The sequence below is a fragment of the Periophthalmus magnuspinnatus genome, chromosome 15 (genome assembly GCF_009829125.3).
Source record: "Periophthalmus magnuspinnatus isolate fPerMag1 chromosome 15, fPerMag1.2.pri, whole genome shotgun sequence".
In the NCBI taxonomy this organism is placed as follows: domain Eukaryota; kingdom Metazoa; phylum Chordata; class Actinopteri; order Gobiiformes; family Gobiidae; genus Periophthalmus; species Periophthalmus magnuspinnatus.
This window is the reverse complement of record NC_047140.1, coordinates 14434306-14450538: the sequence shown is the minus strand read 5'-3', so window position 1 is coordinate 14450538 and position 16233 is coordinate 14434306. Positions and strand designations below refer to the sequence as shown.

The 16233-nt window shown below is 39.7% G+C and overlaps 1 protein-coding gene across 1 annotated transcript in view; it reads left to right on the top strand.

Moving 5' to 3' along the window:
• Positions 1–8940, top strand: part of b3gat2 (beta-1,3-glucuronyltransferase 2 (glucuronosyltransferase S)) — a 60775-nt gene extending 51835 nt beyond the window's left edge. The window contains exon 4 of the mRNA XM_033979823.2: positions 5755–8940. Coding sequence (XP_033835714.1) covers positions 5755–5841 — 87 coding nt within the window. The 3' untranslated portion in view covers positions 5842–8940. The remainder of the gene's footprint in view (positions 1–5754) is intronic.
• The last annotated feature ends 7293 nt before the right edge of the window (positions 8941–16233 follow it).

Here is a 16233-nt window from a genome sequence, read left to right as displayed (position 1 = left end):
TCCTTTTTGACGCTCTAAGTCTCTCCTCCCTTTTCTCCAAAGCGCTATCAACATAATCACTGTGCATCGAGCTAATGATACTACTGCACAACGCATCAGGTTTGTGAAGTTGTAGTGTACAGTTTAGTATCATGTTTTTGTATATTTACGGAGAATTGTCACGTGAGAGCCTGGATGAGGGTTCGAACAGGGCCCGAGAGAGAATGCTAAACTATTCAAACATGCATGGATGGCATCTAAAACCTCAGGCATGTGTTTGATGAGAAAATAATGTCATAACACGGTTGAAGGCAAAAAAAAAAGAAAAAAAAAAGATCTTTAATGATTTTTTTTTTTCTCTAACTCATTCCCCCATGGCAAAATATACTTTAGCAAAAAATATCCCAGGAAGAGCAAACAAACTCCACCTCCTTACTGTGAGATGATCGCGCTAACCACTCTGTACTGTGCCACCTGATCTGTTCCTCAGTCTCTTCCCCCACCTGTGGCGTGCGGACACAAACACAGTGCATTGTGGGTATTGTAGTCCTGCGGAGGCTCATCCATCACCACGGCTCCTGTTGTCATCATCATTACCAGCTCCATTACCGTAATGGAGCCACTGTGCCGCGGCTATCAATACACAGCATTAGCACGGTGACATCATCAGTCATCGCCCACCGCATCGGAGCATTAGGCCGGTGACATCATCAGTCACCGCCACGACAACACAGGCAGGTTTTAAAGAGGGGGCATTATGCTAAATCGATTTTTGCGGGGCTTTCTACCGTGTTATAACATTGTTCCCCCCTCAAAAACATGCATGAAGAGGTTTTAGATGTCATCCATGCCTGTTTGAGTCATTTAGCAATCTCTCCTGTGTCCTATTCAAAGCCTCGCAGGATGATTCTGCCCAAAGCTCAGCCCATAAGCCTACGTCATCCATGCTCCCACAAGACAATTCTCCATAAATATACAAAATCATGAAACAAAACTGAATACAACAATTTGACAAACCTGATGTGAAGTGCAGTAGTTTCATTCACAGAATACAAACAGCTAATATAGCAACAATAAAAGGTGACATGGTTTTGTGTGTTAGCAGTTAATACTCCACAGAAGTAAAATACCCCGTCTTTAAGCGGCACAGATCCTCACCTGGGTCATCAGCGAGACCAGGCATCTGCAGCTGAGCGAGGTGAAAAAGGAATGTGTGACATGATTCTAGCCTGAGAACAGAGCGGCGGCATCAGATCACACAGAGGCCAAATGGAAGGACGATTATTCAATCAAAAAGCAGAATGAGCCTCACATGAGTCTTTCATTTGTGTTGCCAGTTTCAATGCTGAAATGGGGCTTTGAAAACCAAAATACACACATACAAAACATACAAAACTCTCCCAGGATAACTCCAAATAGACTTTACTCAAAAACAAAAAAATGCCTCAAAGCCTGATACTGACAGGACACTCACTGATCATAGTCAGAGTGAAAAACATGTGTTATTTATTGGGTTATTGGGTTTTATTCAAAATAACTGTAGTCTGTATATGATTTAAAAAAAAAAAAAAAAAAAAAAAAAAAACTGGCATCTAAGGGGTTAATACATTATGTAATTTATAATCCCAATATGTCATTTTAAAGAGAACTCTTTTAAGACTTTTTTTTTTTGTTTGTTTTTATAATATTCATGTTTGATTAGTAGCAAAGACAAAATTTAAATCTGTGAACTGGAAAAATCATTGTAGGAGTAAAGACATTTTGCAGCTCATCCAAGCCACTTCTTCAGTCCTGGGGTTTGATTACTTGATTGTGTGGCAGTTTAAAAAAAGAAATACACAATTTGTATGAAACACTGCCAGTGTACACATTTTTTCAACAAGGCACTTGGGTTAATCAGTGCTAGTGCAGCCTCTGCAGCGCAGTGAGTGAATTCTGAATGTTCTTTCACATGAGGCCTGATCTGAGAATGAGAAAATCTTGCAACTCAGGTTCAGTTGTGATTGTAGAAACTTTTTAAACCAGCAAGAGTACGGCCTACATACAGTGCCTTTGTATATACCAGTGGTCCCAGCCTTTTTCCTCTGGTGACCCCTGTCTTATCCTTTGCGACCCTAATGTCCAACTCCCACTTGAGAAGTGACTGTCGTATAAGATAAACTATTTATTTTCTCATTAATAAAGATGTTAAAACTGCAATGGTTATAAAATAGGTAGAAATGAACATTCCACCCTTATCTTAAAAATCACCCAGTCTAGTACCTCTTTTCTAAGAACCACTAAGAATCTTTGGGGATCCAATTTTGGATTGGAAATGACTGGTGTGTGTCATATTAAATTCTTCACATTCTGAAATATTTCTTATTTATTTTATGAATGAAATATTGAGCTGAAGAAATCCCCCAGCCCAGCCCTGGGCCTGACAGAGCACACATTATCACACACTCATTTACTGTTGGTTATTAGGTTCATTACATATTCATTAATGTTGTTCTCATCTGAAAATCTCTTCAAATTTTCAAATAAACGCGATCAGTATTAATTATTAAAGCTGTTATTATGCCTTCATTTGGCCTCAGTGAGAATTTAAATCATTCCTGTTTCTGTTCACTTAATAACATGGCACCTAACATATTATTTAAAATGCAGTCAGCAAACTCGTGTTATTGGGAATTTATGTCTGAAGGACTTTAGATTCTAATCATAAACTGCATGTAAAAGTCTGTGTATATAAATGGGTGTCACTAACCTGCTAGCCGCTGTGTACCAAATAAGAAGTGAGCCTGGACACTCTTCTGGCTCCATCGACTCTCTCTCTGTTACTGCTGCTGCTGTTTTGGTCTTAAAATATTCATATTAACCCACTCTATAGAATCATGGGGTTTTTATTTAGATATTGAAATGCACAATCTGAATTACACACATACACATACACACATACACATGCACACACACATGCACATGCACATGCACATGCACATGCACATACACATACTTACAGATAAGGTAGGTAACTGTGCTGTAGTCTATATTTTATACTTGCAGTGTTCTGTTAAATTTGAGGCTATTTTCTAATAATTATTTGTCTTAATTTTTAGTGCTTACTTTTTCTATTCTCTTGCTGTTCTTGAACTGTGCATTGGAGTGCTGGAATTTCCCATTGCGGGACAAATAAAGGTTGTCTTATCTTTGAGGTGGGCAATGTGGAAAAAACAAATCAATCTTCTTCCATCGTATTGAAAAGACAGGTGGCCATGTGCATAAAGAGCAGGGTGTCGGGATCACTGATAGGACCAATAATTCTACAGAAATCCAAATTTAAAGAGTGGATTAAGTTTGTACAATACATTAAACCTAAAAGCACACACGCACTTCCATTATCGGCAGAAACACATGCACGTGCACTGCCTCTACCGACAGAAACACATGTGATGCTCTTGCGCGAAATTGGATCTCAAGTTTCACTCATAAACGGTGAGGAAATAGTCTTTTTCTTTCTGTAATGTGGATTATAATGATAAAAAGCACAAGGAGGAGAGAAAGAGGAGAAAATGTAAGGAGCTGAGGCTGAACCAAAGAGAGGGAGGGGGAGCGGGGCAGACGGCACACTGGACTTTTAGTCAAAGTGTGGCAGACTGCAATCAAAAGTTGGGAAATGTGAGAACACATGAGGAGACATACAGAGACTATGGCCTTGATTCAGAGCTTTCTCCAAAACAAGACAGTGCTAAATCGTTCTCATCCTCTTACTGCCACAGGATTGGCTCTAGACCTGTCAATTAAAATGCGTTCGCCTTATCATCGAGACAAACCAAAGTTTATATTGTGATTTATCAGGCTTTCGATTTTTGGCGAAAAGCCTGTGACGTTAAATACCTCACGACTGAGTTTCATTCCATATAGTAAAGTAAAGTGCCCATTACCAAATAGCCTATATAATACATCTCCGTTTGTCTTGTGTGAGTTTTGCTGTAGGCAGTGGTGTGTTTGAGGTTGTAGTTTTTCTCAGTACTTGTCAGAAGAACCCTTCGGTATATTCTCCACACTGCAGTTTGTTTCAGCAGTTTCAGTATTAATGACCAAACCTGCTGTAAACCTGGTCTATGGAAGCTGTACCAGGCCCGGGGGGAGTGCCTCGGGGAGAGGGAAGTTCATACACAGGCAGAGGGGAGGGACCGGAGCTGGGTTTAAATCAGACGAATTGAAAGAGATGGAAGAGAGAGAGCTGTGATTACAAAGAAGAGTTTAGGGGATATTTATGGGGCGTCGTTGAATTATGACGAGTTAAGGACAGTGGATTTGTAGTTTTATTGGTCAACGTAAAGATCTGAGCAAACAACAGTACACAGTAAAATTTGCGGTGCTAAAATATACCAAAAAAAAAACCTAGTCAAAGTATTCCGCTCATTTCCTTTTTTTTGTCTTCAGATTTTAAACCGCAAACCCAAACCCAATTTTATTTTGTTTGTATTTCCACAAATATATAAGCTATTGAATTTTAACCATATTTTCCCATGACCGACCATTAATGCGACTCCCTTCATCCATATCTGATTAATGTTAGCACTAAAAATATGTCCCCTCTGCTCCGTCGCTACATTAGCCTCGTTAGAAATGCAAAATGCCCAATTAGCGCTTCCGTCTAGATCCAGGGACATGTTCCACCTGAAAACGCCCCAAAAGTGGGCAGCGAGCCTGGGGAGGAGGTCCATAAATCAGCCCTGTACCTCCAGACTGTTCCAGACTGAGAAAGAAGAAAAAGTACCACATAGAATTACAGCCTCATTAAGTACGGCTAAAAATAAACATGAGGAGCAGAGCGGCTGTAGGAGCTGTCTGAAGCCGTGTGAGAGATTTAAAGGGGAGTTTTGCACCTGGGGAAGACTAAAATAAGAAATAATTATTATAATGATTATTCAAATATACTCAGCTATTCCTGATGCATTTACATTTTACAGCTAAATATTATTAAATGTAAATAGATGTTTTTTTGTTTTTTTTTTTTGTATTATTTATTTATTTTATTGTATTCATTGAAAATTGCATTTAAACTGACCAAACGTTCTTACATGAAAAGTTATTCAAACGTGCTCTATGTAACTTTTCTGATGGGCAGTCCGTCACATGCTTGTCTCCATGAAGGTGTTATAACATTCCAGACAAAACAATAACATCGCCATGGAGACAAGCACATGGCATACCCTCTACCAGAAAAGTTACATAGTGCAGCTTTAAAGTACCCGGAGGACTTAAGAAAAGAGCGAGAGAGGAGGAGGGGCGAGGTCTGCAGGTTTAAGGAACGGTGTGGTTGGTCTAACAGGTATCCACACTTCAAACTCCGCCCCTGCAACAAGGTGTTTGTAATCAGAAACACCTGTCTGTAATCAGGGCAGTCCTTTGTGATGTCACCAACTACAGGATGTTGCAGACGTCACTGAAGCCAGCACAAACTTAGATTTAGGTGTTTTTGACCAGAAAGCTGCAAATTTATCTTTAGTTTGCACTTAAATTGGCAAAAAATTACTAGATAATACAGTAGATAATGCAATTAAAACACCATATACACATTTTGTAGCGATGAAAGTGGATTTAGTTAGTTCCACTTTAACTGAAGAAAAGTGATGTTGCGCTCTGTCTAATGCAGTTTTGCAGTTTTTCTTTCTCACTACTCTGCATTGTTCCCTACTTCACATATAGGCCCATAGCATCAGCAGAACTCTTCTCATTCTCTCTTTCTCTGTCTCTCTCTTCCTCTCTCTCTGGCTCCCTCTGCAGGTTCTGGTTTGGCACACGCGCACGGAAAAACCACATCTCGCCAACGAACCCAAGCATCGCAAAGATACTCTAATCATTGAGGTGTAAACAACAAATGGACCACAAAATCAACCCAAATATGGTCAAAATCCACTCGAGAACAAAGCGTATGGACTTCAACTTGGACCTAAGTACATGGGCAATACAACTTTCTTATTGACTTGGATGGTTTGTACAAATTGACACTTGAAATTAAGAACCGCAAGGAATGGGTGCACAAAAAGACTGCTCTATAAGTGTTAAAAATGCACTACGTAACTTTTCTTTTCGGGAAACTGCCACCTTGTCTCCATGGATATGTTACTCCACAAAAAGATCCATTCTTACTGTCTACGGGGTCATCTCTCCGTAGATCTGATTTGTGATTCGGCCTGGGCAGTGTCACGTGCTTGTCTCTATGGGGGAAGGTACTGTGGAACATTTTGGGCAAAGCAATAACATTTCCACGGTGACAAGCATGAACGAAAAGTTGCACCGTGCGCCTTTAAATAGAGGATTTTCAGACTTTTAAATGAACTTAAATGAATGGACTTTAATACTTTGATACTGTGTTGACATTATGTAAACGGTGAATTGAACTTCTATCTGAAAGTGTTACGAAACCTGCACAGCGCCACCACATGGACAAAACGGACGCTCTTTTATCTCGTCTTTGGTTTGTCAGTGTAAAAATGTAATGCGTTATATGTGAAAATTCAAAAGTGCCACGTGAATGAATTTAATTTCATCAATACCACTCAATGTCAAATCAAATGTTCGATTGTGCTTGAAGTTTGATTTTTGTGGCTCAGGAAAGACAAGGTGTATTCGGACATTCAAGTAAAGTTATTTGCCCCAGTCCTCTGCATTTGACCCATCCCTCTGGATTAAACCTGTCAGGAGCTGTGGACCAGATCTGAGCCAGGATCTTGGTCAGGATTGATGGGGTAAACTGGAACAAATCCACAAGAAGAACACGCAAATCCCAAGCAGAAAAGCTCCATGTGATGTGGGAATTGAACCAGGGACCTTCTTGTCATGTAACAGTAGTTTTGTCACTTTAAATCATAGGCAATAGGGCAGGTTTTTGAGGAGTTTTCTGGTCAGCGCTTCCTCCATTACATCTCGAGACAGATTTAGACAAAACAGACCTATCAGAATCAGAGTGACGCATTTGAAATAAAAAATCACCATCAAATCACAATTCCTTATCCTGTCACCTCAGAAATGTGATTTTATTCATTGATTCTGCAGAAAGTACAATGTTTTTCAGTCCCTTGTGATATTTTTTACATGACATCAACCTGTGACTGAACTTGAGAACACCAGACTCACATTTTCGTAGTATCGGCAGTAGCGACAGTGGCTCAGTTGGTAGAGTGTCCACTGATCCGAATGTTAGCAGTTCAAATCCCGCTCTTGACATAAACATCACTGGTCGAGCGGACAGATCCACTGACCCACAGGTTGGCGGTGCGATTCCAGCTCCCACGGATGAATACTGTCACTGTGTCCTTGCGCGAGACACTTAACTCACCTCGCCTCTAGTGTGTGCGTACACAGGTGTATGAATGTGTGTGTGAATGAGCGCTCTGAGTGCCTTGAAGGTAGAAAAGCGCTATATAAACCATAGACCATTTTACCATTTATTGGAGAAGCGCCTCCACGTCCACCTTTGAGTTTGTTGCTTTACATTAGATTTTATTGTTGCTGACCAGGAAAGTGTTACCTCTACAGTACGTTAGGAGTGTTGCGGTCTTTCTATAAGTGTCGATATCAAATGAGAGGCCCTCAGGTTTAAACATAATGAAAGCCAAACGTTGTGAGAAAATCCATACAGGACTCAGAAGCGTATAGTCCCCTAAAGCCCAGAGCAGCTGTGTCAGTGCAGTTTAACGGTGTAAAGATGTTTGGTGTTCAATGCAGCTTAAGACATTACCACGAAAACACTGCAAATGAATACGACTGCAGCTATGGACTTTGTAAACCAGTGTAGATCAGTAGAAGCTCTCCGTAGGTTTCAGAGTGAGGACAAATTACCACCGCTGTCATCCTCAAAATCCTCAAAATATTGTAGAGAAAGCTGAAATCTACTGATATAGAGGAAGCTGAAAATAACTAGTTTTGGTTTATAGCAATACACTTCACAGTTAAGGCGCAAATACCAATGAAAAAGTAAAGTCTGGCACAGAAAATAAGGCGATAAGGCAAAGGCATTATAAATATTGCTGCACTGTTTATGTGTTAGTCCTAAGAGGTAATTCAAACTTACTTTTATTTAAATGCAACTTTTTGTTTTATTTTAAGGGACACAATGTAATTTTTCTGAGGTTATTGCTTTGCTTGGAATGTCTCACAGCATTGAATTAAATGTACCCATCTTATTATTTACTAAGAAAAAACAAAACAAAAAAACACTCCGTTATTACAGAGAGTGGACTCGCCTCTCCACAAATCGGACTAGTAACTTGTGGCGTCACTTGCTTGTCTCCATAGAAACAGACAAGGTTAATATCAAATTGTGAAGCATTCCAGACAAAGCAATCATCTAACATCTCCATGGATACCCTCCACTCTGCAGAAAAGTTACATAATGGACCTTTACCTGAACAAGTTTTCAATTTTGACAGTTTTTTGTTTAGAACCAAGACGATTTGTCAATGTGTGCGCTTTTTTTTTTTTTTTTAAGCAACATCTTGAGCTATTGTCTGTGTGTGATATATGACTGTTCTGTTTCCTCCTGTTAAAGGCCAAGAACGTCTTATGTCCGCTGCTTTCACCGCTAACGCTAATGTGCTAATGATTTATTGACATCTTGAGGCAGTTCTCCTTGAGCTCACCCCACTCCGGTGCTCCAAAGCTGGGCCGGTCTCACCTCTGACCCCCCCGGTGCTCTGTCAAAGCTCAAATCGAAATCCACTTCTTTTCAAGCACCCAGCCATATCTTCCCGCGCTGACAAGAATCCATCAATAATGTAAAGTCTGCAGCTCAAACAACAAAAGCAAAGTGTCCCGGGGAATGAGGCTGCAGAGGACGGGGACAGAGCCACACCGGGGAAGGATGGTTGGGTTTCGAATGTGTCTTGAGGTGTAAAAAATGTTGTCTTGAAATGTGTTTCTGTCACACAGGTCTGAGGAGCATGTGTTTTTGATGTTGAGAATCTAAATAAAACATGAAACTATACCCAGAGTTAAACAGTCTTCTGAGACTTTCAGAACAGAAGTAAAGACAAATTTTAATATTTATAATTTATGGTAAACCCAATAAAGTCTAGGTAATAATTCACACCAGATACAATTTCATCCTAAAATCATCTGTTCTACTTTAGGATGATTTGTTGTTCTTTAATTGACACAAAGCAAGTAGCAAAATGTAAAAACATAACTTAAAATTTTAAAATTAAGCAACATAAATCCACAGTAAATAGCTTATTAGTTAAAAAAAAAAAAAGACAAAATTTAAAGCATGTTTTTAGAGCATGCTTGCATTTCCACAAACCTGACCCTTATTTGACCTGGAGAGTGTTGTTTCTTTGGCTTTAATATTCCACATTATGGTATAAAAGGTTCTCTATTTCCATGGTAAATGGTCTGAAGTACGGTTTTAACTTTTTATTTTCATGGAATCATGCAGGTGACACCTCCAGAAAGTACAATTTTTTTTTGAATTTTTAAAGGTACAGTATGTATTTTTTGCTTATGTAAGTGTTGAGAGTTATATTATGTTTTTTGTTTTTTTTTGTTTTTTTAAGCAAATACACTTTCAATAAGCAAATTTCTCACCAATCTGAGAAAAACATAAATGTCCATTGACCATGTTGATGAATTATTTTGAAATGGGGGAAATGTGTTTCCCATCATAACTTGATCAAAGAGTGATGCAAAATTAGCAAATAATTCAAAACAAAGTATATCTCCCGAACTGCAAAAGTGTCCAGTCTTGGCCCCTAAATGTATGTATTTTCATTCATCACTGTTAATTTTCCACACCAGTGTTGTCAATATGGCACTGATAAAACTAAAACACTAGAGGCAACTATAATCCTGCAAAACATGTCAAATGAACCACACATTAAAGTCATGTTCAGGTTTGATACATGAAGACCTTTATTTTGTGAACTCTAGGCACCAGAAATTATGTAAATGTAAACAGAACCAAGAGACCTGGAGGACAAAGATGGACCATTACACATGTTTACAGATGTTAACACGTGTTTATGTTTTACAGATGTGAGTGAATGAGAGCTTCCATTATTGCAGTCACAGCAGAGGACCCTGTGATTCTGACTCTGCTAATACACTGAATACAACACATGTAAATGAAAAAAACAAAACATGGGATTTAGTGAACTGAAATACAGCCTACGCTTTAGTAAAATCATGTCTGGATAATATTTCTTATGCTCCAAAGCTCAAAAATGATGTCATAATTTATATTTCATAGAATATATTTTGAAATGACTAAACAGGCAGTTGTGTTTTAGGTTAAGTTATTGCAACTCATATGTAAGTACTATACTTCTACATCTACGGCATAAAAAGAATAGTAAGAAGGCTATCTATCATTATATTTATTAATTGTAGATTGCATGAAATATCACTTTTGAAATAGTTGCACATTTGTCTGGACAAATTCCTCTTGCAATGGAACAGCTGGACAACTGAGGGATTACACACACAACTTTTCAAAATATTATTATTATTTTTTTCTTTTACATGGCTTGCTAATGCGTACATGGCATTTTTTCCCCTGTAGATTCTGAGTCCTGATTGGTACTTTATAAAAACTACACCTTAATTCAACTTAATGAAGCATGAACAAAGACTTAATATATCATGAACAAATGGTTTATTAAGAATGATCCAGGTCTTAAATATTTACTTCAGGGATTAGGTTTAGGAGTTGGGGTTAGGGTATTTGTTCTTTAAAGACGACATATTGTGCTTGTGTCTGCTGATATCTATGACACCTGTGGATCAGTTATGTTATAAATCGGCCATTTTAAATTGCAATATTCATCTAAAACGACTTAATAAAAGAAACAAGCCCACTGACTTCCAGTGTTAGAAAACTGCAAGTGCCCAATGGTGTAAATGTCGTCACAACAAAGCGACACACAGCGACCTGCCTCTCCTATGGGTAGCTCCAAATCTTGGTAGCAAGACGCAGCTTTTTTTTTTCATTTGTACCAAATTGACTACGCAAGGCTGCTGAATCCTATGTGTATCACTGATTAAGAAAAGAAAATTGGAGAACAAATGACATCACAGTGGGCATTGTGTAACTGGTGGGGATGAAAACAGGAGTAGAACAACGAGCAATGAATGAATCACGCTAAATACAACTTTGAGTAAACGACTTTGAGTAAATGAGAAGGGAAACAACTAGAATATGGTTAAAAGCTCTGAAAACTTGATTTTGCAGTATAATTTTTCTGCTTTAACAATGAAGTCTTTGTTCATGCTCTGTTAACGGCAAGAATAAGTGTAATTACTATAAAAAGTAACCTCATGATTGATCACCCAGATTTTTTTAAGCCTTAGATTAAATTGTGCTTTTTGTTTTTGCACACATCACAACACCACACCAAGATGGCCGACGACAGAGCGTACAGTCACAGCGGCAAAGGTAACAATACAACCACATACTCTAGTGTACATTTAGGTAGTCTCTTGTATTAGACAGTGACACAGACCAACGCTGCTTTTACAATGATTTCGGAAAACCCAAAAAGGAAATGTCGCTGTAGGAGAGGATCACTACGTTTACGTGCACGGAAGGAAAACCGGAGCACTGACCTAGTCCAATTTAAACCGATTCATCAAAATGCATGTAAACCTGAAAACTACAACTGAGGTGTCGTGAATCGAATCTTACAGATCCCAATAAAACATCGGGAGAATACCTGCTGCATGTAACTACGCAATTTATTATATTAGGTGCACATGAGGAGAGGCGTTCAACTGCAAGGGGTAAGAAACAGCCAGACAAAATATCCGGATATGTACTTACAAATTGTAAATCAGCAGCAGTGACAAACTACTGCCTCTCCAACGCAAACTAATACATGTTCAGTTTTGCTGTTACTGCTGTATTGAAAGTGAAAGCGAAAGTGAAAGCAAAACTTATCGGTTCAATACATCAATGTGTTTATTTATGCTGAGGAGAGCAAATAACTTAGCATGTCTGAAAATCAAATGATCAACATGAAGGAGATGTCTTTTATCCATTTCATTAGCAATTAGCTGTACGTTTTTTGCGCTAAAGCTAAATTACTACATGTTTAGCGCACTGTTCGCACCCTTTCCGTTCTTTGTCCTGCTTTAGACTGGGACAAGAGTCGTCTGAAATTAGTTGGTTAACGGATCCGTATTTTCCTGCGCGTGTAAACGTAGCGACACAGACCAGCGCTGCTTGTTACAATGGTCTCGGTGAACTCAAAAGGAGATATTACAGTCGCAGTAGGAGACATTGTAATTTGCCTGGAGAGAGTTGAGGCAAATTGGTTCATTTCAATAAGAAGGAGAGTGTAAAGTGGGTCAAAGCTTGAGAGGAGCACCGACAGAGAGGGGCACCCAAGGGAGAGGCCTGGCACCCATTAGCCACCAGAACACAGACAAGCTGACATTTAAAGAGTTTAAACAGATTAAAACAGCGCAGCCAGAGTACAGCAGTGGGTTTGAGCTGCAAAATGAACTAAACGTTACTACAAAACGGCGCTGTACTGAACGTGAAAAAGTGAACTTGTTTATCTTAAATGGTTTACAGTGGTCCGAAGTTATTCCTCATTTAGGTTGTACATTCCAAACATCGTAATTATTCAGCATGATGATTTTATAAGCGCTTTTCACAACTTTGCTGTGACGGTGGAACAGCTAGCATGCTAACAACACATTTCCTGATTATCGAACTGTAAAAAGCTTTATAATTAGAGGCAGACAACACACAGCGGACTTATTTTGACCTTAAGAGCTGCTTGTTGAATATATCTGAACTGGAGAAAGACAAATTTTTCTCAAATACACACTCTTTAAATCTATATTCATCAAACAGACAGCATAGTCCAGTGGTTCTCTACCTGCAGGTCACGGGATAGTCCCAGGGGCGTTGCCAGATGACAATTTCAACCAAACAATGCAGTGGTACATGAGGATTCCTATGTGTTAGTCTAACAGTATGTCCTATTACGAGGAAGAAAATAGTGGGTTAATTCATAATTTTGTGCGTAGCGTAAATATCTCTGTGTTTTCGGGTTGAGATGGGAGTTGAACTAAAGATTGACAACCACATGGGAATCTTCATATTGTGAGGTAAGTAACTGTTGTTATGTTGTTTTGGGATTTCCTGCACAAAATTTGATGGTATAAGCCAAGTTAGGAGTTTATCTCATCTCTGTCTGCCAAGTGAGGAGCATTGACATTTGAGAAAAGTATATAACAAAACTAATCTAAGAATCCCATGTATTTCAGAGCATGTTTGTGGAGGTCTAAACTACAGGGTTAGTAGCTTTTACACAAAATAAGACCCTATGGAAACACAGAAAGGGCATCTTATTCTCTGCAGGACATTGTATTCCACTGTGAATTGGCATTTGTGTCCATTCAAATTGCAATATTCAAATACTCTTGCAGCCTTAGGGTTTATTACCCAGTTGTATAATGACTACACAATAACATCTTGCCTTAGTAAAACTTTTCTATAGCTATAGGGAATGTCTTATGACTCTTCGGTGCAGTTTTAGAAGTTATAAAATCCATAAAAGAAGCAAAGAAGAGCTCCAGTCCAACTAAATTGCAGCCTCTGTCTGTACCTTTGGCTCCTTCTTTCACTCCTCTTTGTCTTTCTTTCTCTCTCACTTTCACTCCTTCTCCGCCCCCCTCTCTCTCCATCTACCCTCCCTCCCTCTGTCTCTCTCCATCTTTCTCTACCCCTCTACACTCTCCATTTTTTCTCTATTCTTTCTATCCTTCCTGTCTCTGTCTCTACCTCTACTTCCTTTTCTCACTCCCCTCTCTCTCTCTTTGTGCCCTATCTCTCTAAATTTTGCCCCTACCCTCTCCCTCTTCCTCATCTCTATCCCTCCTCTCGCTCCTTTCTTTCTTCCCTCCCTCTCTCCCTTTCACTCCTTCTCCCCCTCTTTCTCTCCATCTACCCTCCCTCAATCTCTCTCCCTCTTTTTCTACCCCTCTACACTCTCCATTCTTTCTCTATCCTCTCTTTCTCCCTTCTGTCTCTGTCTACCTCTACTCCCTTTTCTCCCTCCTCTTTTTGTCTCACTTCCCTCTCGCCTCTCACTCTCTCTTTGTGCCCTATCTCTCTAAATGTTGCTTCTCCCCTCTCTCTCTTCCTCATCTCTATCCCTCCTCTCGCTCCTTTCTTTCTTCCCTCCCTCTCCCTCTCTTTCTCCCTTTCACTCCTTCTGCCCCTCTTTCTCTCCATCTACCCTCCCTCCCTCAGTCTCTCTCCCTCTTTTTCTACCCCTCTACACTCTCCACTCTTTCTCTATCCTCTCTTTCCCCTTTCTGTCCGTTTCTACCTCTACTCCCTTTTCTCCCTCCTCTTTTTTTCTCACTCCCCTCTCACTCTCTTTGTGCCCTATCTCTCTAAATTTTGCTTGTTCCCTTTCCCTCTCTCTCTCTTCCTCATCTCTATCCTCCTCTCGCTCCTTTCTTTCTTCCCTCTCTCTTCTCTTTGTCTGTCCACCCTCGCTCTTTCTCCCCTCCTCTCTCTTTGTGCCCCATCTCTCTCCATTTTGTTTCTTGCTCCCTCTCCTTCTTCCTCGTCTTTATCCTTCTCGCCATTCCCCTCAATTCCTGTCACTCCTTCCTTTCTTCCCTCCCTCTTGCTCTCGCTCTACCCATCTCTCCCTCTCTCTCTCTCCTCTTTGTCTGTCCCCCCTCACTCTTCCTCCCCTCCTCTCTCTTTCTAACCCCCCTCTCTTTGTGACTCTATGATTGCTCGTGATTACAAAATTGTTCGGACACGATTCTTTACTCCGGCCTCTTCCAGGACTTTGACCATTTTCACGTCTCCGTTTGTGCTTTTAGAGGAAGGCGGTGGCGCTAAAGTTAGCCACGGAAAGGTTAGCATTGCATCAATTGTTAAAGATCGCCGAACCAGCTAGCATCTCTAAAAAGAACACGCTCACGAAGACAACGGTATAAACTATTGCTACAACGACATAAGAAGCACCACAGATATAGTGACTTATATAAAATACATTCAAACGATGACTGAGAATGTCTCGACCCTGCAATCCCATTAAAAGGACATTTAAAGGAGCACTGCGGAACTTTTCTGGTAGAGCGTCCGCTACCTGTTTGTCTCAGTCAAGATGTCAATGCTTTGGCTAGAATGTTCCAAAGGTATTAGGTGTTATTATCACAGAAAATACTTGAATTGTTACTATGAATGGTCTTGCCTCTCCATAGAACTGACCTGTAGCTTAGCCTGGTTGCATCAGTTTCTTGTCTCCATGGAGATTTCACTTCATATCATTTCATTTATAATTTACTTGCAGTGTAAATGATAGTTATTGCTTTCATTTAAGTTCATTTTGAAGTCCTGGAAGAGGCATAGCTTAAAAATGATGGGTTAGTTCAAGTCAGACCAGAAGGTTGCAGGTTCAAATCTCGCTCATGTTACACACTGTCGTTGTGTCTGCGGGCAAGGCATCCCATCCTTCACTTCGGTACATTCCGTAGCAAAGCAATGGATTCTTCATGACTATAACGGTGCGGTTGATTCGTTATAGGTTGCATTCACATTACACAATTTGACGTTATCATTTCAGCTGGAAGTCTGGGGCCTATAAACTCTACGGGAGAAGAAATATCCAAAATTCAAATTCACAAATGTGGAAAAGTTATAATGATTTGTTTGGGATCGTCTCCGCAAATTTGCCATATTAATCTCATGGCTCCTTTCAACTGACAACAATCTCGCCTTTGGAGTTGAATAATGACACCACTTTCTGAAGCTTCTGTGAAAATATAATCCCCACTTTAGTTTATTTATACTGACAGGAAAGACGTTGAACTTTGTGTCAGTTCTGTTTCATGTGGATAGGTCTAGTAATTACAGAGATATTAACCATAAACCAGGTCAACAAATCTGCAATCTGACAGTTCAACAGCAAATTCTACTGTCGTATTCTGAGCTGTCTCCATCTTTGTTTAAACTATAGGGATTCAAGGGAGTAGTTATAATGTCATGTTTTGTCTTGTTTTAATGGTTAAACCCACTGCTGTAGTCTTGTCTAAACCGTCTGATGAAGCTGTGATGAAGATTAATCGTATGTTTTTGTATGATTATCCAGTTAAACCCAGTCAAATCACATCAGTGCAGAGTGAAAGGGGTAAGAAGCTTTGGCTAACACATGTCTGTATCCTGTTCGCTGCAGGACGGCCCCCCACGACTAAACAGCACGATTAAAACCACCAAATCTGTAGTATCGGAGA